Raw genomic sequence first — 25299 nt, 5'->3', positions numbered from 1 at the left:
TTACACACACGCACACACAAATCCCCCTCTCCACCGAGCGGAGCTGTAGCTGCCCTGGGACCCTTTCTCCGCGAGACACTGCGAGCCTATCCTCCCCGGAAAGCCTGGGGTTGGGCAGAGGGGATGAAGCTGGTCTTCTTTCTGGCTCTTGCTCTCCAGAGCTCATGCAGACACTCGGGAGGACGATTTAATGACCCGCTCCGCCCCTGCTTCCCCCCGCCCAGGCAGCTCCGGGAGGCTCTCCGTCGCACGAGTGGGGGGGAGTGGGGCTGCAGCGGCGGCGGCCCGAGGAGGAGGGCAGGAGGGAGGGCAGGAGGGAGGGCACGAAGGAGGGAGAAAGGAAACCGGGCAGGTGACACCGCGCTGGGTTGCTGGGACTCGGCGGGCGCGGAGCGGCGGCAGGAGCGCGGCGGCCATGCACGTCAATGGGAAGGTGGCTCTGGTCACCGGCGGGGCGCAGGGCATCGGCCGCGCGTTCGTCCAGGCGCTGCTGGGCAAGGGCGCCAAGGTAAGCCCCGGAAAGCGCCTCCCCTCCTCCCTTTCCCTCGCCTCTGCCTGCAGCCCGCACCCGCGGGCGGGGGGTGGTGGCAGCCCAGGAGCTCGGCTCGGCGGGCGACCTGTCCGTCCGTCCGTCCATCCACCCTCCCGCCGGCCACTCATTTTCCTCCCGCCCCGCTTAGGTAGCCCTGCTGGACCGCAACTCCGAGGCCGGACAGGAGAGCAAGGCGGCCCTGGACGAGCAGTTTGAAGCGCAGAGGACGCTGTTCATCCAGTGCGACGTGACGGACCAGGAGCAGCTGAAAGGTAGGAGGTGAGCGCTGAGCGCTGCGCCCGGGCTGCAGCCCCCGTAAGCGCTCCGCGGAGAGGGAGCTCTGCGGGACAGCCTGCTCCCGGTCGCTGCTGGCACTGACCCAAAAACGATTTGTTCCTGAACCTGCAGATGGGAAATATTGCTACCAGCATTGCTACCATAATTTCACTTTGTTCCTTGGCACAACAGAAAGCCAAAGAAGTTAATTCCATTGAGTATTGTGGGTGATATTTTTGCATGAAAGCCTCTGCAGAAGATAATTGCTATTTTATGAGTAATATATATAAACTTTAAAGCTCAGACTTGCTTTTTATGAGGTTTCGGTACAGATTCCAAGCTGCATTCCCTCGTCACAGGAGTAATAAATTCTGTGCTGGGTTGCAGTGCTCTTTACATGCAGTGCATTTACTTTCATTGTGTGCTGCCACAGTTGAAAGAAGAACTGGCAAAAACTGGCATGCTACTTCATCATGGGGTTAACTATAGGGTGATAACATTTCACACACATTTTGTAGATACATGGAATGGAAGCAGCTTCCCTCATGAATGATTTGCATTTCTGTTTTCACTTAGTGGATAAACAGTGTTCCCTACTGAGTATCATATAACATTGATGTACCTTCACAATATTTCATAACAGGCACATCACTTCATCAAAGTTTCATTATTAAATGGTACATTCATAGGTAGTGACTCAGATTCAGATTTTGACATCTCTTTTGACAGTGCCCTTTCCCCAGATTCATTTCTGCCATCTCGATGTGAACACTTTTGGTCTGTTTTCGTTCATTACACTTCACTGGTCACTTTCTCAACAGTGACCATTGAGCATAGCCATCTCAGAAAACATTGCTGCTATTCCAGAATTCAGCCATACTGTCCACTGTTCCAAGATAGCATGATTATTCCTAATTGTATAGCTTTACATTGCCTATTTGTAAGAAAGATGCTGTACTTTAAATCTGGGATCTGCTGTAATCAGCAAAGTTTTTATCAGCTAGGTTGATGATTGACTTTTTCTCCAAGTGGGAGGAGTAAGGAGCAAGAAAAAGCATCCTAGGGGTAGGAATAACATGTGCTGCTGTGTGGGTGTTACTCAGTGTGCCTTGTCTCCCACACCTCCTCCTTTCTTTGGTGCCAGGCGAGTGCAGGACCAACAGGGTGTGAACCGGGAGCTGGAGTGAGTAGGACAGGTCAGCAAGGGAGTTTTTGGAACCAAGTTAGTAGGAAAAAAGTAATCAGAATAAAATTGGAAGTGGGTCTTGCAAAGAAATAAGCAAGAAAAGGAGGCTGCTGCTGCTAATGCCTCTCTGATCATTGCATTAATCCTGCTGCAGGTTTCTTACTGTAAATTTGCAATCGTGTCTCACAATCCTTTGGGAATTCTGACCTGGTTTTGGTGTTGTTTTATTTTCATATTTTTCCACTTGCAATTGTAAGCTACTACTTCACAAATTTAGATTAATTTCACATTTGGGGTTTAAAGGTTTCATCAGAGGAATCAAGTCCTGTACTTTATGTTAAAGGTCATGTGTGTGAATGAAGTTCCTTTTTTTTTTTACTCTAGCCCTGACAGTAGGAAGTCCCAGTACTAGAACAAATATTTCTAAGTACATGAGGCTTATGGGCAAGAAGTCATCTGCTTAATCTACTTTCAAGTCTTGCCTGAACTTTTTTCTCTGGTGGTTCTTGCACCTAATCCCCCCAAAAAATCTCCTATCTCATCCCACTTTTGAAACATCACCATACTTACTACTGCCTTCCAGGGATATTTAAGAAGCTCATATATAACTGGTCTTTGTACTGTGTCTTTGCATTGTTTTTCTTACCTTTCCTTTAAAATGAATCCTTCTCTTAATTTTTCCTTCCCCACTCAATATTTCAAACAAACATCTGCTTTTAATTTTTTATAATTCCATAAGCACTAATTAATGTGCAATGCAAACACAGAATTATTCTACGTTTGAAGAGGGGAGAATAAATCAGCTTAAACTGTAGGTGACATCTTCACTAAGAATTTACAAGAAAATTCTTCCTTTTGTGGATAGGTGATAGATGGGATTACTGTAGGCAGATAAACTTTTACCAGAAATATTCCAAACACAGATATGCAAAAACATTTGGTCTTTTCTCAAAATGTAAAATAGAAAACTACAATTAGTCAAGTCTGTGTAAGTTTAATTAAAAAATCATTGGCAAAATAACAATTATCCATGGTGGTTTTTGAAGATTCTAATTCTTAACAGAAACATCTTTCTTAGGAAAGATGTTATTTAGAGAGGGTTTAAAAGGGAATTAGCCAGTTTACAAAATTTGAAAGATAAATAAGGAACCAAATTGTATTTATTTTACTCATTCAAAATAAGTTAAAAACTCACTTCTGCTTTTAATAAAGCCAAAGGTTTTCATTTCAGCCCTTGATGATGCAGAATTGGAAAGATAAGTGACTGAAGAGTTGAGAAATCAGAGAATGAATTGGCAACAAACGAAAGAAAAAAAGGGAGACAGGCCAAACCAGAAGATTTATTAATATTACAATATTCTAGTACAGAATAAGAATATTAGAAAGATCTGTACAATAAAGGCAGCTGGACAAATAAAACCTGTTCCATCAGCTGCCCAGCTCTTGTTTTGATCACAAGATGATGATTATGATGGACCTGAAGCATTGAGGCAAAGAAAAGGCTGGTGCAGGAAAAGCTTTGTAAATCCCTGCAACTGCTGCAGAAAAAGGTAGATGTCTTCAATCTGATGCTATGCACCTGATTGACGTGAAGGTCCAAGCACTAAGGATCAGAGAAGGAAGATGCTCCTGGGACCACCTTTCAGTGAAGTAATTTCATCAAGGCCTACCGAGCGCAATTTTTGTATACCTGAAATACTGTTGATTTTGAATCAAATACCAAACAATATTTTTTAAAATAATATTGGGGAGGTGGTGTCTTGGTTTACATAATAGTAAACATTTAGTAACGAGGAACAATATTTGGAGGGGAAAACAAGCGATATGCATACATGTCAGAAAATGTCCTCAGTCCTGGAACATCTTAGTCTGGTATGAACATCTGGAAGTCATCTCATCCATCTTGTCAAAGCAGAGCCAGGCTTGAGAAGTTTGCTCCTCATTATGACATCATCATGTTTTTCTATACACATCTTTTATCTCAGTTCTAACACTGTCACCTGGGAAAACACAATGTCATTGTGGAAGTTTCCCAGTTCTCATTTTAAAATTCTTTGGAAGACAAGTCACTATTTTTATCCTCAGAAAAAAAGGAAGACTTTAATTTGAGAAACACATTATTAAAGTTGCCTGACAAGTAGGATATATAACAACTTATCCATAAATAGATACATCTAAACAAGATTAATTATTTGTAGTTGAAATATTCATGTCAGTTATTATTAAATAAAAACTGTGTTCTTAGTCTTAATTTGGACTGAATTAAGAAAATTTTTCTGAACACTTGAAGCTTTTGTTTTTCATTCAAAATAGATGGTGTCAAATCTTGACCTTACTAGCTATACTAAACTGCTACAAATCAAACTATAAATACTTAATGTATATAATTGGGGTGCCAACATCCTATCTAATACAAATGTATAAGTGCTAAGAATTTAGAGCTCCTGTTATCAGACTATCAAACTGAGTGAAAAGGCAATGATGTTATCTTAATCCTTCCACTTTCCCTAAATTTATCTAATGTTGGTGCATGTTAGATAAAGTAGTTAACTGCGTGTTGCACACTAATGTTTAAGAAAATAAGGAAGACATTTTGGTAGACTAATAAACCATTCATTTTTATGCGTGCATTATATTTTTATATATTACTTTCCAAAGTTCTAAGAATTGTCATTCTTGGATCTTACTATAGGTGCTTTCAAAAAAGTAATTGAACATTTTGGAAGGCTAGACATTGTGGTTAATAATGCTGGAGTGAACAATGAGAAGGACTGGGAAAGCACTATACAAGTTAACTTGGTAAGCATTATCTCTTTTTTCCTGTCTATATTTCAGTATTTAATGTTGGAATACAGTTAACAGACTGTGGCTTGTACAGCTTTTGCCAGATGATAGAACATTAATGATTGGATTGGTAAGTACAGCTATTGAAACAATCACCACATAACTGTGTGGTGGGTCCCTAAAATTGTCTATCCAAGATATACAGCACTGTGTAGAGGTGCTTGGATTATTTATCACCAGACAACATTCCCATTCTAGAAAATCCAATTAATTTCCAAATAGGTGTATGAATTGACTGCCTGAGGCAGTAGAGCTGCATCTACAGTAGGCCAGTCTGTTTATATGAATGTTTTAGAACATTTTAGTTACTTGTGAGGCTCAGCTAGCCTGCATTAGAGTTGGAGTTGCCATTTGTTGATACTACAAATAAATTTGTTCAGTCAAAACCTCCACACTTTCCTCACCAACCATACCAGCATAAAATCTGAGTTTTAACACAGGCCATTTTATCATCATCACTTGTAGGAGCACACTACTTAAGGAGCACGCTACATACTCCCTAAAATCCAGTACATTCAACAAGCCTGGAAAATTAATTTTCAAACAGTTACTACTTCTTTGATATTATATGGTATCTCATCAGATGAAAACACAATATCTGTGGGTTTTTTCTTAGCTGAAAAGTTTTTAATTTCAAGTACACCTCTAGGACATCTAAGCTCCAAGGAATGACCTTTCTAGCATTAATAGAATTTCTAGGCTAATGAAATTCAGCTTGTAGTCTACCATCTGTGAAGTCCTAATTCAACGGTGATTCAACAAGTCACCCCATGATCATACTTACTGCAAAGAAAGTAGCAAAAGGAAGCTTTGAGGAGTAAAATGTGGAGTTTTCTCATTTGAAATTTTGTTTTTCTCATTTCATGTTCTGAGCTTTCTTGAAAAGAAAGCTCAGAATATGAAAATTAGGTGTGTTTTTGTCAATAATTTTAAGGACAAAGCTACCCATCTTTGAATCCTAATGCCTCCAAAAAAACAAATTAACAAAGTGACTCCAGGACAAATAACATAAGCTGTATATGCGAGAAGTTGCAGAAAAATTAATGAAAAAACTGGTACATGAAAAAAAATTTAAGTTTCATAACACCTTTCTCTTGGTTTTTTTTGTATCTATTCCTTACGTATTCATCAAGATTTAAGTACATATATTTCTTTCTCTCTATTAATTTCTAAAATGTTCCCAAAAATTAAACATTAGGAAACTTAATATTCTGAAGTAACAGTAGTTTGTCATCCTCAGTGATAGGGAGCACCTGTATCTCTTAGTACAGATCCCTTGAGTGTAAAAGAAGACTGTGTTCTAGATGACTTATTTCTTTTTACTTTTGTGCCTGGTTTTAACACAAGATATAAGTTAATGTAGGCAGCCATTCACCTGTCAAACTTGCAAGCAGAGATAATTAGTCATCACTGAAGGCCATGTGAGAAATATGTTTGACTGTGATGCTTGCTGTCAAGGTAAATATCCTCACTCAGAGTGATATCTTAATAATTTTCTGATGCCAAGTGCATCAAACAAAAGACGTTAACAACCTCCTACTACATTGCAGAAGACACCAAGCTAGGTGGGGGGTTGATCTGCTGAGGGATCAGAAGGCTCTGTAAAGGCTCTGTAGATGTGAACAGGCCGGATTGATGGGCCAAGGCAAATTGTCTGAGCTGCAATAAGGTGAAGTGCTGAGTCCTGCACTTTGGCCACAACAACCCCATGCATCACCTCAGGCTTGGGGCAGAGTTGCTGAGAAGGTGCCTGTTGGGAAAGGGCCTGGGGGTGCAGGTCAACAGCAGCGGAATGTGAGCCAGCTGTGGTCAGGAAGGCCAATGGCACCCTGGCCTGGATCAGCAGTAATGTGGCCAGTGGGACCAGGACAGGGATTGCCTCTCTGTAGTCAGCACTGGTGAGACTGCACCTCAAATCCCATGTTCAGTTTGGGCCCCTCACTATAAGAAAGACATTGACATGCTGGAGCATGCCCAGAGAAGGGCAACAAAGCAGTGAAGGGTCTTATGAGGAGCAGCTGAGGAAGATGAAGTTGTTTAACCTGGAGAAAAGGAGGCTCACAGGAGCCTTATCACCCTACACAGTCATCTGAATGGAGGTTGTAAGGAGGTAGGGGACAGCCTCCTCTTCCAAGTTAGAAGTGATAGGACAAGAGAAAATGGTCATAAGGGCTGGGGGAGGTTTAGATTGGATATGAGGAGAGATTTCTTCGCCAAAATGGTTTTCAAGCACTGGAACAGCCTGCACAGGAAAGTGGCTGACTCACCATCCCTGGAGGTATTTAAAAGGCCTATAGATGTGGTGCTTGGGGTCATGGTCTAGTGGCGGATTTGGCAGTGCTGGGTTGAGTTGTATTTGATGATTTTTAAGGTTCTTTTCCAATCTAAACAATTCTATGATTCTATTTTTCTTTTTTCTTTTTAAAAGTAATTGAGCAGAAGCAGACCATAAGTGGTCTCAAGTAGCAGAAAATCTGCAATCCAAGTTTTAGCAACCTGCATGCTTAACTATCAAATTAGTCCCCTATTTTTTTTTCCCTAAGGGAATATTATGAAGTTTATACATTATGATATATGCAAGTTCACCATAAATGTCCTAATGATGTAATACAGAGTTGAATGTTGGAAAATTTCATAAATACGTGGTGGTGACTGGAAGAACATCTAAAATAATCGAACAGAGTAGAATTACAGTTATGTGGGTTAAATCAAAGCTACTCTAAGATCCAAATATCTCCACTCACCTATTGATTTGATTATTCTTTCCCTAACACTGAGTCAACTTATCTCCATAAGCATTTCTATCTAGTTACTGTAATTTATGTAAAACAAGATATAATGCTTTGTACTTTTTAGTTTTTTAATTATAACCAAAAAAAAAAGCTGATGCATGTAATATCTTCTATGGGTTGGTTCTATGAAATATTTTTGTGTTTCTTGCAGAAAGGAGCAAAATATATATGAAATACATTCTTTTAAAATGTCTCCATTTCCCTCTTGTAGGATAATTTAAGTATTCTTTGTTTTATTTCTAAGAACAGAAACAGATGCTCTAGCCACACATATGTGTGATACACATCATGCACACATTTTTTTTTATTTTTAAAGGGGAAAAAGAATCTACATGCCAGTCGTTGTCTTAGTGATTTCATTTATATATTGATATAACAAATATTCCCTGCCCCAGTTTAAAGTACAAAGTACAAAAGTAGAGCTGTACAGACCAAGATAAATCAGAACAAACACATCTGGGGTGTGTTCTTTATGGCTAAAACAGTTCACAGAACCGGTTGGTCTTCAGAAACGTTTTTATCGGAGTGTAAGGAAGTTCTCTGATAGTACTGCTTGAGAAAGCATGAAGAAGGTTCAAAAAGTGGGACTTAATTTGGAAGGAAAATGGAGTAAAACACAATTCCTACTGGTGTTTGTTACAGTTTCCTGAGAGCAAGAAAAGACAACTTGATAAAGCCAGGGAGGGGGTGTAGGAAGGAGTATTGACTACTAAAATGATATTTCTATTGCAATGCTTTCCACCTTTTTGCTACATTTTGTGCTAAACATCCATCTTTTCATTACTTTATTAATGCATCTATTTTTTTTTCCACTTAAGTAGTCCAGCAATGCCATCTATTCCTCACCTCAAAATTCCAAATCTCAGGGTGTTTACTTGATTGATATCAGCTTGATCATCAGAAGCTTCAGCTAGTGAAACTCATACAAGGATACACTCTTGTTATTATGGCGCATAGAAAATGAACTTGACAACCATACAAGAATTCCATTTTAAAGAGATATTACCAGTGTAGTTTCAGCGGTCTGTCGCACACACGTATTTGTGCACAAAATATGTGCTTATGTGTTATACAATAGTGTATAACACATAAATTCTTATTAAGGGTCCTACCTACACTCCTCCATCATGACAATCTTTATTGCATTCATAAAAATTTTTATCTAAGGGACCCAGAAAGTTTATAATCTGACTTTTTTTATTCTTCATATCCCTAAAGCAAAAAAAGGGCCCACATCTTTACGAGCCTTGAACATGTATGTTATTTAAACACAATTGGGTGTTCTAAGCTTCAATAATTTTATCTTGTGTTGATGTGGCTTTCTGGAACCACTTTAATTAGAGTGGCCATTATAATTACAGTGTCTTTGGTCATTACAAATGCACTTAGCACATTTTATACTAAAGACAATCCCCCAAATTACCCACAGGGTCTCTTGTTATGCTCATGTCAGAGGTTTCTGAAAACTAACATAGGTTGCAGGATACAGTTAAATGTAGCAGTACTGGTATCACCTATTCTTACATTTTAAATATTACCTGAATCAAAAGTTTCGAAGTACTTTATGTGGCATTTTGACCACCTTACAGTTTTATTATGACAAAAAATTAATTTTATTTATATATTCAAACCAATTACCCAAATGAAATTCTGAAAAAAATTGAGAGCAAAATCACAACTACCCCCTGTTTATGTGATAATGTTGCAATTTTAACACATTCTGGCAAAACTATATTTCAGGCCAGAAGCTGGGCACATCAAAACACCCCAGTCATTTGGGGTTCAATTATTTAAGCATTGTCCAGAAGTAAGTAGAATTCAAAGGTACACATAAAGTTTCTTCAGGTGCATGACAGTCTTATTCTTCATTACTTGGCAAAATGTAGAAATATGCAACAATTCCAAATTTTTACATTTTTAATGAGTTTGCACAGTTTATTTCCATAAATGACAGAAGTAACAAATTTCCATGAATTTAGAAAGTCCTTTACTAAAATGAAGTCTACCAACATGAAAATACTTAGATTGGAACTACAGAGAAGACAATGCACCACTGTATATTTATGTGTGACTCCGTTCAATATGGCTCATGGAGAAATACATTTTCCAGAAACTAGCAAACCTTGCAAAATCATTGTTTGCATATCAGTAAGGACCTATTTCTCAGAATGCCAATTAATGTTTCAACTGAAGACAGAAGGGTAACTAGGCAAACATCAGAAGTGTTTCATTGAATTTATTTTTTGTGACAACAGCATCATGATCATCACAAGGCTGTTCCACTGTGCCAGCTATAAATGGGAGTATGCTGTGACCTTCTTCTGCTCCATACACCTTGCTGGCCTTTCTCAGCATACCAGGAGAAATGTTAAGAACTGAACTTTCACCGCAAAGTAATGTAACCTGGACATATAGCTGGATTCAGCAGCTGGAAATAACCACTAGGTCCCACAAGAGTGACAAAGGCAAGCATCATTTCTCTGTGCCAGCAATAGAGAAACAGACCAAAACAAGCAGTGCTATCTGTAGTAGATGAAATGGCATAGGTGGCTGGTTTACTGACAACCAGTGGCTACCTCAATGGCTTACTTGCATATTCTTCAGCATAACTTGATGTCAGAAGACTAAGTGTCTAAGGGGAAATGCGGCCAAAAAATGAGAAGTGACACCTTGAAATTAGTAGCACAAGAATCAATCCTCTAAGTACATAAAGAAGCCTCTAGGTATAATTATTTTTGCTGTTTATATTGTTCTAGGAAGGACACAGTTACTTACCTTAATAGCACAGTAAGTCAATGAACTTTTTAGCTTATGGTTTTAATGTATGTTTACAATAACCAGTGTTGAAGTATAATGAAAAGCAAAGATTTCAAACTAAGAACATAAGACCAGCTATCAAAATGGAATACTATTCCTATGTCCTTCAGGAATGTGGAGGTGTATTGAACGGGGGTAGTGGAGTAAAGGAATCTGCACCCTGAAAAGCTAAAGCATAGTGTTTCATTCCCACCTCGTAAAAGAGCTATTGATTTGTAACAAATCATCTAATCCTGCTATGTATTCCTTTCTCCTTTCTGCCTCTTCCTCTCTAGACTTCTTGTTTTCCACAGTTTGAGTTGGAAATTCATACTCAAGAGCATAAAATTTAGTTTCATATAGCAATCAAACTAACCTATACATAGGAATGCCAAGGAACTTGCCTGCTTGCTCCAACTTGTCCACATCCTAGAAAATCTACATTTAAAAAAATTAGTCCCACCTTCCTTTCCAACAGCAAAATGCTAAAATTTATCATGGATATCACAAGCAGCACTTTTAGTTTCAGAATTTTGAAGCTCATCTTACACAGTTCACAAAGTACTTTTAAGTGTTTCCTTATAGATAGTCGTTGATTTACAACATCACTCTATGAAAGGCAAATGATCTTGGGTCAAATTCCAGCTCTGTGCTAACCTGTGTTATGAAACCACAAGTTAGTGGCTCTTCCATTTTTATTCAGTACCCCAAGCACTGAAATATCTTAGTTCAGGAGCCTACATAAAATGTTAGGACTGATTACTATTTTGTTTTCTCAAAGGAATTCATATTACCATATCATCTTGATATCAATATAGTGCTCATCTTCAGCACTGAAGATGCTGATGTATTTTCTCAGCATGAAGTACCAGATGTATCTGACAAGTGGTGGCAAGCAAAACCTTATTAAATAGGTGTGAGAAACTATGTCAGTTGGAACAGCTGCCCTGAAACACTAGGAAAAAAAAGCACTGTGTACTCAGTTACTTTCAAAGCAATTGTCACTTGAAAACGATGATGATTAATGATGTCCTGGGCACCATCACCAAAAAAACACCTTTTTTTTTTTTTAATAGATAAATCTAAAATGAAACACAAAGTATAAAAACTGACAGATATAATGTTAGAATACAAGAACATTGTACACGTTGGCTGACATTGGTTCCTAAAGGTGGAAAAAATTTTTTAGCGCTCTACTGAAGATGCTGAGCCTAATTAGAATCAGAATTTCAATATATGATTTTTTTTTAGAATGATAGAATAAAATCTATACAGCCAAAGGACACATAGAAATTTGAAGAATCAAAGATTTTGTAAGTTTTAGTTCTGATTTTGACACTGGCAACTAAATTGCTATTTAAGAAATCATTAAATAAGTTACTGATTACAGATACCTTATTCTCAAAAGCAACTGCAAATATTTTGAGTATTTGCACAATTATTTTGCAATGTTTACCATGATGTCAGATACCATATTAGGTTTATTACTGTATGATACTTCAGCACATCTGATCTCCTCTAATTTAAATCTGTAATTTATGTAATGTAATGCTATGACATATTCCCACACTCACCACTTTAACTTTATTTAAAGAATCCTAAATTTTCTGCTGGCAGTTGAAGAGTAAAATTGCCTCCCTTGAGAGCATACTCAGACCTCCAGCGCACCTTAATGGCCTGTTCTCATGATGTGCTGTAGTAAAACACTGTATTTTGGGAAGAAAATAAACAGCAGTGTTGCTGAGATATCATGCTTTTCAACATCTAGAAGAACAGTAATTTAGATTATTTTCTGACTTCAAGGATACTAGTTTTCCATAGCCAGGATTAAAAAAAAAAAAAAAAATTAAGAATCAGCTGTATCAATTTTTGATTTACCTACATTTAGTTATAAGGCTGACTACTTTGATACTCTTTGTTCTTGACATATTTATGAAAATATCCCTTGAGCTAAATGCAGTTGTAAACAAAGGAATCATAAAAAATTCAGCTCTAAAATGCCTTCCTGTACAAAGTCTCCCAGCATATTTTCATCTTAAGCTGGGTCAGACAATTTTTTTTATTGGGTAATTTTAAATTTAACTTTCGCAGAATTTTTATTTAATAGATAATCTATAAATTATTGTTGGTTAGAACCTGGGATTGAATTATTAAGCTTAAACATATGATTGGGGAACTGCACAATCTGAAAATACTTTTAGTTTCTTTCATTTAATTGAAAGGAAATGACAGATATTTTCATCATAACCTAAAACCAAAAAGCTGCATTCAGAAAACATAAATTTTGAGAGGATTGGAGAGAGATGGATTCTTTCAAGAGAATGAGAAATCCAACACACAATAGAAGAAAAGTGCCATCTGCTGAGAGTGCAGGCAGATTCTTCTCACCCTGGGTATGTGCTTCAGAGTTTACCTGCAAAATAATTCTGTATTTTATCACCCCAAACATCATAAATAGCCATTTGACCCAAGATCAGCCACACTCAGTGAGGGTTTTGCAAGGATCACAGGTAAGGATTACAAGGCTATAGCTGGTGTAAGGGGCAATATCCAGATGGAAGTCTGCATTTCACTTGAAGACCACCTCTCACAATGCCTTTATGTAAAGGAGAACATGTCTCCAGCCTCGTGAAGAAGTACTAAGTTAATGGATTCCAGAGGGAGAAAAAGAACAGTACAGTAATTTTGATTGGACAGCCAAGCTACCCACTTTTTTCTTGGTTTAAAATTGTGGTTTGGCCAAGGACTCATCTAGCTCTATTATCTCTGAATTAGAAGGAACTGAAAAGCCTTCAAGGAGCCCCAAGCTACTTCCTTCTTCAACTGATTTATTTTCTCTAATCATCCTAAGTGGAATTCTCCTTTTCTGCTCAGCAGGCTGAGCCACTGCTCCAGGGCATGACAGGACCTGCACCTGCTCTCCAAAGACGTCATTAACCCCTTTCTTCCTCAAATATCTTCTGTACAGCCTCTCATACATACATACATATATATATATATATATATATATATATATATATATATATATATATTAGAAAAAAAACACTCCACTCTTAAGTCCAAATCTAATTTTGGGTGAGTTGCCAATAAGTTTATGTTCAGAATAAGTATATCTTATAGCAACACTACTGTACATTAACAATCTTGGTTTAAATAAATCAAATTTATATGTGACAATTAAACAGGACTAGATCAACCTTTATAAGGACTCTGCTACTTTCCAGGACATGTGAAAGAAATCTGATTTAGTCTGGTATGCAACAAGATATTGAAGACAATTCTTTGGAAAGTTTCTGTTGAAGAATTTAATCAACAGCATCCTTTTTAAATTAATCAAAATAATTCTTTAAAAATGATCGCTTAAACAAGACTTTCCAGGAAAAAAAAAGGAATTTTTTCTTTAAGAAAGATTTAAAATATTATTTCAGAATTTTTAAATATTCATATTTTGTGAAGTTTTGCACTATTACAGGAAATAGATATTCTGAAAATATATTATTATGTAAAAATATCTCATTAAGCGCTGAAACTATAGAAAATGAGAAAAAATGATTAATTATCAAGATTCCAAAGCAAACTTGGTAATGAGGTCTCTGGTTGTTGTAACTCTGTCAATGGGCAGCCTCATGTTAATTAAAAAATAAACCAGTGATATTAATAAAGTAGGACATGCACTCTTCCAAATCTGATTCCTATTAAAACCAGAAAAGCATGAAGAATAACTGAAAATGAATTAGTAGTACTACTTTATATTTTGTAACATTCGTGTCTAAAATATCAGCTAATGAAAATGAAATATAATACCCATCTCCAGATTATTCCAATTTTGCTTTGGGAATTTAGATAGTGACAGAAAAATAGTTAACATTCTGATTTTAAAAGCTTTTCTCTTTCTTCCCCCCAGTTTCTCTAGTCACTATCTCTTACTATCTCTTACAGATTCTTTACTCTGGTTTTCTTATGGGAAATTTCTGTCTCCATTATTCTGCAGACCTTCTCTGGTCAAAAATATTGAAATAATCATGCACACTTCACCTTTTTGGACATCTTAATTTATTTGAGTCAATAAATAGCACTAAACAGTCACAAATTACAAATGAAGTTCTCATTTAAAAGCTGAAATAATATTTCCAAAAGACTAAAAGTGTGTCTCAATGTATTTGTCTGTTTTAAGGAGAAATTGTAAAGCAAATATGAAATTCTTACAGAGAGATTAAAAAAATGGTAAATAGTTATGGAACTCATCACTAATGCAGTAAATTTAGAGAAATTTACGTTTCTCTAAAGTTATCTTCCACCAGGAGCCATGTCTGCTGCCTTTTTCTTACTATTCGTTTCACTCTCAGGTAAAGTGATTTTCTGAGAGAAACTCTCTCCCGATTCCCCCAGCAGGCTGGTAACCCAAGGCTTGGTGTGTCTTTGGACATCTCAGTTTAAAAGTCTGAAGCTCAGTGAGAGGAATCTCAGCAGAATTTCTGACTGCAGTAGGGTTCAAAAACAGATTTTAAGGAATCAAAATACAAGTCTCAGAAAATTTTTTCCTTGAAGTTCTGTCTTTAAAAAAAAAAGTTTGTAAAAATCACAGCTAATATTATGCTAACATCTCATAATATGCTAACATCTTAGAATGCCATTTTTACCTTCTCTGTATTTGCCTGTGTGGGCTAACCTTCATTTGAGAGGAATAGTAAAACTCCTTTAACTTTAGTCAGAAAATAATACACATTTTTCATATCTTGGGACCAGAACTATATCATGGTACTTAATCCTAAAAAGTGTGAATTTCTTTTGACTTGAGCCTAATGTAGTTTTAAGTGTTAATGTTATCTTCAGATACAGTCAGTACATTTTTTTATAATATAGAACAGGCTATCTCAACAAAAACAATGGGATTTAGATCAGTTCATCTGCCACTTATATTTTTGGATAAGGTATGTGTTTCACCTATAAATTATTTACTTTTTGTTTCATTTCCTTCACAGCTCTTATTTCATATTTCAATATTTTAGTTTTTTTATTTATATCTCATTGAGAGAAATATGAAAACTGCTATTACTTCTATTTATTGCAATTGTGCTTCTGAAGTTATTGAGTTGCAATACTGTGGAGTGTCTCTGTGCTTAAAAACTTCAAAATATAAATAAGATCTCTAGTAAAGCAATGCAGGTTCTAAGCACTACAATAAAAGCAAGTTCCAGTTTGTAGAAGCACAATAGATATTTTTGAATAACATCAATAATTCAGTAAAATATTTTGAATACTTTCAAATAATCTTTGAGTATCTTCAATAATTCCTTTCTCTCTATACCAGACATCTGTGATCAGAGGAACCTACCTTGGCATAGAATACATGAGAAAAGGAAATGGAGGTGATGGAGGAGTGATCATTAATATCTCATCCTTGGCAGGTGAGAAAATTTTCTGCATAAACAATTTCTGCTGTGTTTTCTTCTTCTGTGTTTTTTTCTTAATCATACTGATCAGTCTTACTTTTTCTTCTTTTTATGGCCCTTTCCTATTTAGAAATATTTTGAACTGGTTTTCATCATAGCAATAGAAGGAATATCAAACAACCACAAATTTAATTTGCTTTTTTAAACACAATTCAATATAAAAAATGTAATTTTCCTAAGCTATCAGTCTTGCATTTAAAACCTTGAGCCTGACATAAATGCCTCCATTCAATTCCAGAGGAACACAAATGTAGGAACCTCTCTAGGCTAGACTGTACCTAGTTTATTAACAAAGTTTTTCACACACCCACTCTGTGTTCCAAGTCCTTTCAGCTGTGATCTACCTGTACTTGAGAAGTCATAAAATTAACACTCATATTTTACCAAGCTTAAGCAAGAGTGCGTGGGTGAGTAGTTTAAGTTCTCCTGTAGACCTTAGCTTTTAAGATTAAATGTCCAGTTCACCCTACTGACATAATGCATATGGATCTTGAAGATCTGACTTAATGCATGCACACATGTCCAAGACATGGAGTCTTATTAAAAGACTCCATGTACCTTTAAGTCAGCATTTTCCCTACTGCCTGACACATTGCCTACTGACACCAGTAAGTTTACCTCTATAGGCTGAAATGGACATTTTATTGGGTCCAAATTAACCTGAAGGAAACTGCTGTTGCAGTGCAAGAGGTCATCAACACAAGTAAAATATTAAACATGTTCACAGAGACACCAATGCCCAAGGCAGTGCTTAAGAAAGGGTAGGGCTAGCAAGTGGTTTGATTCCTTTTCTAACTAGTCTCAAATGAACACAAAATTATTTTGGTTTTAAGACCTAAAAACTTGGCTGTTCTCTTTGTTAAGACAAACAACAGTTTCTCTGCTTTGCTTGGTTTTACATGGCTTGTGTTTAACAATTGTTTCCAGGGTCATAAGGAAAAACACACTTTAAAAGCTAACATATACTAATTTTTATTGCTTTTGTACTTACTACTATTCGTGCTTTGTGATTGTAATTCTCCTTTTCAGTTTGAAGGTCTAAGTCCTGCAGTTTATTGCATATATGAAAGACAAACTTCCAGTGGCTTGCTTAACATCCCCTTCAAGTGTTTTCTCAGAGCTAGCTTCTGTTGATCATTAAACTTCTGAGTGGTTTTGATCCCCACTGCCCAAGTACTCTGTAAGATACAGACAGGAAACCTTCCCATGTCTTTTTGAGCAACAAGAAGAGTTGTACCTAGTGCTTATATAAAATTCAATAATATTTCCTTTGCACATTAATTAGCTACATTAATATTAATCAGTACATCACCATGGGAATTTTGCCAGTGATTTGGACTAGAGACAGAATCAAGCCTTACAGTATTACATTTCCAAATACCCATTAATTCATACTACCAAAATTATTTCTGTGAAATGGATGCTTAAAAGTGTTTAATTGAGCTGGATCAAAGGCAGAGCCTGTCTATCCAGTAACGAGTCTTCCTTTCTTTAGTCTTGACCCCAGACAGGACTTAAAAGAGGGACAGAAATATGTGATCCCATGCAGCAGGCACTCAACTATGTCTCAAAGCTGCAAAATTTAATTTTATTTGATTTGTGCATTCATATCAAGAAGAAGTAATTCTGCTAAACTAAGATAATGAGAAATGTGTTTTATTTCAAATTTGGCTCCATAAAAAACAATTTCAATGATTGCAGGTTTTTTCATTGGAATAGACCTAATTTTCAAATTCAAGTAATAAAATATTCTAAAATTTCTTCTCTAGTAAGCCACACATCCACACATGGTACCTTTAATTGCCTTTAATGGAATAGTTAAAAGAAACGGAGAAAGCATAAAAAACTAAATTTAACTCAAGAGGCTATTTAAATTATTAAACTTAAATTAACATGGTCTTTTACCTTTAGATGGCTGGTACTTGTACTCTTTTTGCAAAGGGTAAAAGGGCAAAAGGAATTCAAGTATGGCACATACTTTTGTTTTGATGGCTTTTGTATTTTGAAGAAGGTTTTCTGTGAAAATGAATTTGTATCTGTCTGTATTTTAGCAGACAAAAAAAAAAGTCAGAGTATTTACAGAGGGCTTAAAAAATGTTACAATTTTTTAGTATAGCATCATGCTACTTTTTTGAGAGGCTGTTCAATGTGTAGTGAATCTGGATGCCTTTCTGCTGCACAGCCACATCAGTTTGATTGCACTCAACTTCAAACATTCAGATTCCTCAAACAACTGATTTGCCTTCCCTTTATTGAAAGCTTCAGCTATGAGGGATACTTAAAGTGCCTGTCACAGCAAAAAAGCTTTTTTAGGACCAGATCCTATATGTATTACAAGAAATGGTTACAAGCAAGGACTCTGTCACAGGGATACAGGGGACCAGAAATGTCAATGGCTGTACAACTGAGGCCTTCAGCATCATGACAGAGCTTCTGGTCCCTCCCCTTTGTGAAAAGCAAAATGCTCAGCAGAATCTGCCAGAATGAGGTTAACAAGAATTAGAAGCTATTCCCTTCAGACTTCACTATCAAAAAAAAAAAAATCATAGAAATATCACAGCTTAGAATTTTTCCTAGGATTTCTGTTTCACCTTTGTTTTGGCACTCAGGAAGACTAAAATGATATCATGGAGGCATGCAGAGAGAAAACCAGAAAGGTTTTCTCAAAGTCCAGCTTAAAACTAAAAAGGCTAATAAATCTTATTCAAAGAAAGGAACTTACTCAAATCTCTGAGGGCAACGTTCAATGGGAGAGCATAACTGGGGAAAAATGCTTAATTCTGTTTATATCAAAGTTCTTTCATTTCATCAAAGTGGAATGAAAGGAAATACTGGTTTCAGCAAAGCCTACTGATACAATTCAAACGTATTGATAGAATTCTCCACCTCCAGGATTAATTTCTCAGGATGTGATTTTTGATACTTGATCATGACAAATAAGGAGTTGTACTGAGACACCTGACACCATGTCTTCAATGGTAGAGTGCTCTTGACACCAACAAGGAGAGGAGAATATAAGCAAGGGCGCAAGAACTGTCTCTCTCAGCCTGCCAGGAACTGAGAAAAATAAAACAGAGCAGTTAACACTGGAGCACAGGATTATTGTTGGTCTGCTTGAACTTGTTTTGCTAAACCAAAGAGCATCTTGAGTCATCACAAAGTCATTTTCAATTCACCATGCAGCAACATCTAGAGAGAGAAAAATCTAGCCATAGCAGCAGCCCCCTCCTCCCCGTCTAAGAGAGATTAAAACCCAAATGTATCACTTTCCAGAAGTACACTGACCTATCACCATCCATTGCAACACCTCCTCTTCTCCTCCCCATTATTTTGTGCATAATCGTCTCTAGTCTGTTTCACTGCCATTCTGCTTTGCATAAGATAATTAAATATTCATGGCAGCAGCAAATAGAATCCAGATTTTCTAACAAATGAATGCCCTAACTAATATGTTAGGAACTCATCTCTGCTCACTGGTTGAATAAATATGTGGGCAGAGCAGACTCAATGTGACACAGTGGCTCATCATAAAATACTTTAGGAGGGTCCCTGGGACATGCCGCCAACAGAGGCCCAGCTCTTCCTAGGGTGGGGAAGGGGCTCTGAGCTGGAAAGCCCTCAATGGGGTTCTGAGTACTGAACTCAGGAACAAAAGTGACACAGGACTGTTATTGTTTTATGTGAGGAATGCTAAAACTCGTCTTAGATGCTTTATCCAAAAGTGAGATGATTTTTTTCTTGGTTCTCCACTTCAGCAAAGATATTGATTTCAATTAGGAAAGAACTGGTTTTCAAAAAAAACCCAAAAATTCTACTAGTTCCTCTCTTCCTGCCTAGTTATTCTTCCTGCCTAGTTATTCCTGCTGTCTTTGGCATTTAAGTAAGTCTTTGAGCCTTATTCCACCTCATTATTGGGAGCTGCTCCCTTCCTTTGTTTATTTCTTTACTTTGTTTCTCCTCCCTCTCAAGTAAAAGGTAATTTTTCTTACTGTGGTTAAAAAATAAAAGTAAAATTACTTCTAAATTCTTCCTCTGTGTTTCCCAGTAGACTTTGTCTGTTTCATTTCTGTTAGCTGCAGTCTGATTAGAATTTCCTTTATGTGAAGCATGTAAAAGTACTTGAGAGTTTTAAAATAGTATTGTATTATTTCTAATGTGCCAATATTCCAATGTTTCCAATAATCTGAAGAACAGTGATCATCAAAAGTCAACAAACAGAAGAATATTAAGCATTTGTTGTGATCACAATCCACAGGAGACAGTACAAAAGCCCTTTCATAAAGTGAGTTCTTAAGCAGAAGCATAGCACATTAGTCCAAGCTAAGCAAATAAATAAAATTTTAAAAGGAAAACCAGACAACAGGTTAAGTTCTTCCTTTCCCAGTACTGAACAGTGCTGCTTTCACAGGATCATCAAGGTAGCATTTAAATCAAGATAAAACCTTGAAGCTGTCAGGTAGGTAATTAGAGCTTTGGGCTGTCTTATAAAGTTCTTTCCATCAGACAAAATAGATCCCAGCACAAAGAGCCCATGCAAGTCTGGCATATGTAATTTTTCTGGCAAATCCATACTTAGAGCTAGAGAGCGAATTCTTCATCTCCACTGAGGTAAGTCACACCCCTTCTTGAAAGTATCACCTTAAGATCTAAAGTATGAAAGATAAAAAAAAAATAAGAGTTATTAATTTGGATTATTTCCATTAGAATCAAACATTAAGGCATTAAAATTACTATCCTGTTTTAGAGTAGCACATTCAGGAAAACATTTTATCCTCTAGCTTTCAGACAGGCTGAAGTTTGCTATTCATAAGGGCCTAATTTTCAGGTGGAACTACAATATCCATTTGGTCCAGTTCAGCTTTCATTGTATATTAGAAATTGTTGGCATAATTGGCAGAAATTAATATATGCTCATGGTCTGTCATTTCTTCTTGACTAGCTTTTTGCCATCTACTCAGTCTTACCAGAATTAAGTTCTTAGTTTTCTTCCAAAACCTCTGTTGTCTCTTCTTTCTCTAAAACAAATAAAAATTTTGTGCTCTCCCACTCAGACCATAAAGGTTTACAGTGTTAGCAGAAAATTTTTATTTTGATTCTCCTATTCCCACACTTCCTCCCTGAACACACTGGAAATGATTGCAGGTATCCAGTTCATACATTAGATATCAAAGCCCACCTAAAAGACTTTGCTCCTCAGTATACTTTGAATACTTTACTGATTCATAGATGCCTCAAAAATCTCATTCTTGAGTGTTTTCTTCCAGATTGTGTCCTCTATTTTAAGTCATACTTCATAGATACTTTTCCTTTTAAAAGTTATGTTTTTTTCTTACTCTTCTTTTGCCTGCATATTTTTATTCATCTTTTTTTTTCTTAGCCTATCCCAGATTACAGAATATAATTTACAAATGCCTACTAATCCATTTTGTTGCATCTCTGACAAATGTTTTTTACACTGTAGATCTATATGTGTGTTTAAGGTAATCATAAAATAGGAGTATGCCACATCTTCATTCAGCTACCTTTTTATTTTAAAGGACTCATGCCTGCTGCATTCCAGCCTGTGTACTGTGCTACAAAGCACGGTGTCATTGGATTCACACGGTCCATAGCAGTAAGTATGCATTTCCCAGGGTGTCAGCAGCTCCTTGGGAACATGCTTACATTTTTCATGTTCCTCCTCTATAGCCATACAACTGGAATTAATTTTATGAAAGAAAACAAAGTGTGTGAAGCAGTGGAGGTTCCCTGCTTTCACAAAGGGAGTCCGAAGATGGAATAAGTACGGCATCTGTGTGTTTATGACCAATTTGAGGTTTGGAGAACATAGAAGAAAGATGTTGCAGAGTAATTTAAGGACAGTGAGAGGAGTCCAAAAGCAAAATCCTAATCCAAGTTTTAAAACTCTTTTTTCAGAACCCTGTCCCAGTCATTTTGGTTTCCTTGTTTCTAAGTCAGGTCAATGACTTTTTTAATGATAAATAGGCACTGAAGTGTAAAAGAGTTACTTGGACAGATCATTATTTATTCTTACTGACTCTTAATACACTAAAAATGAAAAATGACACATCCAGGATGGGGCATGTAAGATGACCATATTATAAGTTTCAGCCTCTAACTCCAAAACTTTCTAGTTAGATTGAATAAACAGTGTAATAAAACAATTTGGAGGGAGAAAATACAATTCCACTTTAATAGATTAATTTTAAAGATAATCTGTTCACATAAGATTTCCAGTCTGATTTCCAGAATTAAACACCTGAAATTACACTCTATCCATCTATTTTATGCACCAATCCCCACATAAATAGCTCCTTTTTCAGATTAACATAAAGAGAATAGTGTGGATAAGTATTGCATATATCATATTAACATATCAAGAGCATGAAACCTAGTTTCCCATTTTTGTTTTCTCATTAGAAATATAAATGTCACATCTAAGCTCAAACGTAAATTAGAGGAAATGCTGTCTTTAAGGAACATGAGAATGCTGAGGAAAAAAAGAATAAACATGGTGAACTATGATCTTTACCAGGAAAGGCCTGATGTTGGGCAGGTCTGATACCTTACACCTAGGGCTTCAGTTTCTTTTCTCCCCAGACCAAAAGGACAGGCTACCCTTCCATGAAAATGACATGTGACTTAGAGTATACCTGAAAGGAGTCCATTAAATGTTAAAATAAATAGAACACAGTGATTAACAGTTATGGTTATTCTTGGATATATCATGTATAATTTATCAGTTCTGTGCTACTGCTAAGAAAGTTTATCCAGCTCATCCAGTTCATCCAACTCATACCTGGATGTTGATCAGACTTCCTTGCTACATGCACACTTTGGTAGAACCACAAACAAGGGGTCCTACCTCTCCCAGAACAAATTGTGCTTCTTTCTTGCATCATGTTCCCGAGATGCTTCCTGAAAAAAAATCAGTTCACAGGGACTTTCCAGTGGAGATGCTCAGTGATAGATTCATGCCTTGGCAGGGACAACAGAGCAAGTAGAAAGGTTTAGCATTACAGCTGTAGGGATAGAGAACATACTGTATTTTTGTTGATGTGAGGAAGGTATCTTACTATATTACCTTAAAGATTATTTTATTTCTTTCAGAGTTTTCTTTTAATAAAAAAAGCTCCTATAAGATCCAGAGCATACATTTGGGAAAACCTTTCTTGTTTTTGCTTAGAAGAGTTATTTATATCATCACCCTCAAACACTGTCAATGACATGCTAAAGAGCACTAAGAACAAAAAGTATTAGGAAAAAAAACAGCTTCATGGGAAGAGTTCTGATTTCTCATAGAATTATTCTCCTGACAAAAGAAATGCATTTTTTTTCCCAGTAATCTAGTATGATTACTTGACAAAAAGTGCTTCAAACTTTGTTGTTAAAACAATCAGTAGTAACACAATCTCCTTACTTAGCAAGACTGAAAAGTACTTTGTGGTAAATCTCACTCTTTGAAAACTTGTTTACACAATACTGTCTGAAAATATTGATGACAAATGCCTACTACCCCTTTCTCTTTTCTAGTTAGCTGCTAACATGGAAAACTACGGTGTGAGAGTGAACACAATTTGTCCAGGATTTGTCAACACACCAATTCTTCAGTCAATAGATAAAGAAGAGAATATGGGACAATACTATTCATACAAGGATGAGATAAAAAATATGATGCGGTTCTATGGCGTGATGGAGTAAGTCAAGTCAGATACAATGGGGGTTTTGCATTTTGTTAATGAAGAACAAAGACACACTTTCAGCTTTTATTTCAGCAAAGACACACTTTTCACTTTTATTTCAAAAGGGATATACTGCCTCAGATAAAAGACTATCAAAAGGGTTATCTGTATATAAAGAAAAAAAAAATGGCAGAGATCTAAGCCTATTTTAAGAGCACCATCTGCACCGTGATATATCCCTTTGTCCATTCCCATTTCCCAGCAAAGTCCAAATCAAATTAGCAAGTTAAATATAGTTCTTTTAGTTTTTAATAGCCTTTGGTGTTCCCTCATGAATTTGTTTAATCACATTTGTTGTGAGATACAGGGTATATAATTTGCACAGAATTTTCACAAAATTGTCAAGTGAACCAAGATAGACCATGAACTGACAAAACTGATTAAGAGCACAACAGCAGCCACGATGGATCAGATCAAAGAGTTACCTGGCCCACTGCAGTCTTGCCAACAAAGGCCAAAAGCAGACAGCTTGGACAGACTGTGAGAACATGGCAAGCATAGTCATATTTTTTAACACTTGCTTAGCTTCCTACAATTAGCTTGCGAGATGCTTCTGCACAAAGGAAATTGTATGACTGTGTTGTTTCACCCATAATTTTCTTTATGTAAAATATTTTGCACCTATTGACCACAGCAAACTGCATGTGAAATTATCCTTTATGCTAATTTGTATGTCAGCTCTGCTACAGAAGGATAAATCAACAGCAAAGAGCTGCAGAGGATTGTGTAAGGACTACTTCTGTCCATTTCCCTGACAGAGAAAAGTTTGATAGGAAGCCCAGTGGCAGATGGAGGTCCACAGGCATTTATCAGAAACTAGAGCAAACAAATGATGATTTGTAAAGCAGCCACTTTAGATGTATGTCCTGATTGAGGAGAATACATATCTCTCCTGAAACACATACCACCTCTGCTATTCCTCAAAATAAATTTGTTCAAATACCATTTTTTAAATTTTCAGATATATAGATTTACATTGAGTTTCTTGTCCTTTTTACATGTTCTATTATATCATAACTCTGAAATAACTTTTTTTTTTCAGCCCATCAATAATTGCTGAAGGATTGATAACAATAATTGAAGATGATACTCTAAATGGAGAAGTTATGAAGATCACAGCATCCCAAGGAATTCATTTTCACCAATTTGGCCAAGCACCTTTTACATCATCAAAGAGATAAATAATTGTTTTGGGCTAATTACTTTTGGCTTTTCTTCAATAGAAAATTTTTGAAAAGAGTAATTTCAGGGGAAAAAAGATTAGTGTTGTTTCTAGATCAATGACAGTGTTCAAACATTTGCAGCTTAATAACGAAGGGATATATGAGAAAATCTGTTGTGGGAAGATGTTACCACACTATTCTGATTCTATAAGCACTATTAACAGTTTTTATTTAGTAGAATAAATATACTGCTCTGAAGGGTTTTTTTAATTATTTTTTAGTAGTAGGGGCCACTTTTTTTCATTCTGGTTGTTCTGATCTACATACTCCAAGCATAGTTTAGTTAATCTGACTTAGTTTGTTATTATTTTCACTGTCATGCCTACCTATTTGCATCTTAAATTCTTCAGACCAAGAATTCAGTTCAGGAATCCAAATCACAAATGTAGCCATAGGGAGTTAAGAATTACCTTTCTCTTATGAAATGTTAAATATGTGCAACTTAATTCGTTGTA

The 25299-nt window shown here is 36.5% G+C and overlaps 1 protein-coding gene and 1 long non-coding RNA gene across 2 annotated transcripts in view; one reads left to right on the top strand and one right to left on the bottom strand.

Moving 5' to 3' along the window:
* Nucleotides 1-415: 415 nt before the first annotated feature.
* On the top strand, nt 416-25299 carry HPGD (15-hydroxyprostaglandin dehydrogenase). Its single transcript, XM_066548294.1, has 7 exons — nt 416-508; nt 681-804; nt 4687-4793; nt 15738-15834; nt 21417-21493; nt 23413-23576; nt 24664-25299. The coding sequence occupies exons 1-7, from the start codon at nt 416-418 to the stop codon at nt 24800-24802; spliced, it is 801 nt and encodes a 266-aa protein (XP_066404391.1). The 3' UTR covers nt 24803-25299.
* Nucleotides 14474-25299, bottom strand: part of LOC136555544 (uncharacterized) — a 33127-nt gene continuing 22301 nt past the window's right edge. Inside the window, exons 5-7 of the long non-coding RNA XR_010783505.1 lie at nt 22745-22857; nt 16871-20525; nt 14474-15941 (exon numbers count right to left, since the gene is read on the bottom strand). This is a non-coding gene — a long non-coding RNA (uncharacterized lncRNA). The remainder of the gene's footprint in view (nt 15942-16870; nt 20526-22744; nt 22858-25299) is intronic.

The sequence above is a fragment of the Molothrus aeneus genome, chromosome 4, assembly GCF_037042795.1.
Source record: "Molothrus aeneus isolate 106 chromosome 4, BPBGC_Maene_1.0, whole genome shotgun sequence".
Classification (NCBI taxonomy): domain Eukaryota; kingdom Metazoa; phylum Chordata; class Aves; order Passeriformes; family Icteridae; genus Molothrus; species Molothrus aeneus.
This window is presented reverse-complemented; position numbering and strand designations above follow the sequence as displayed.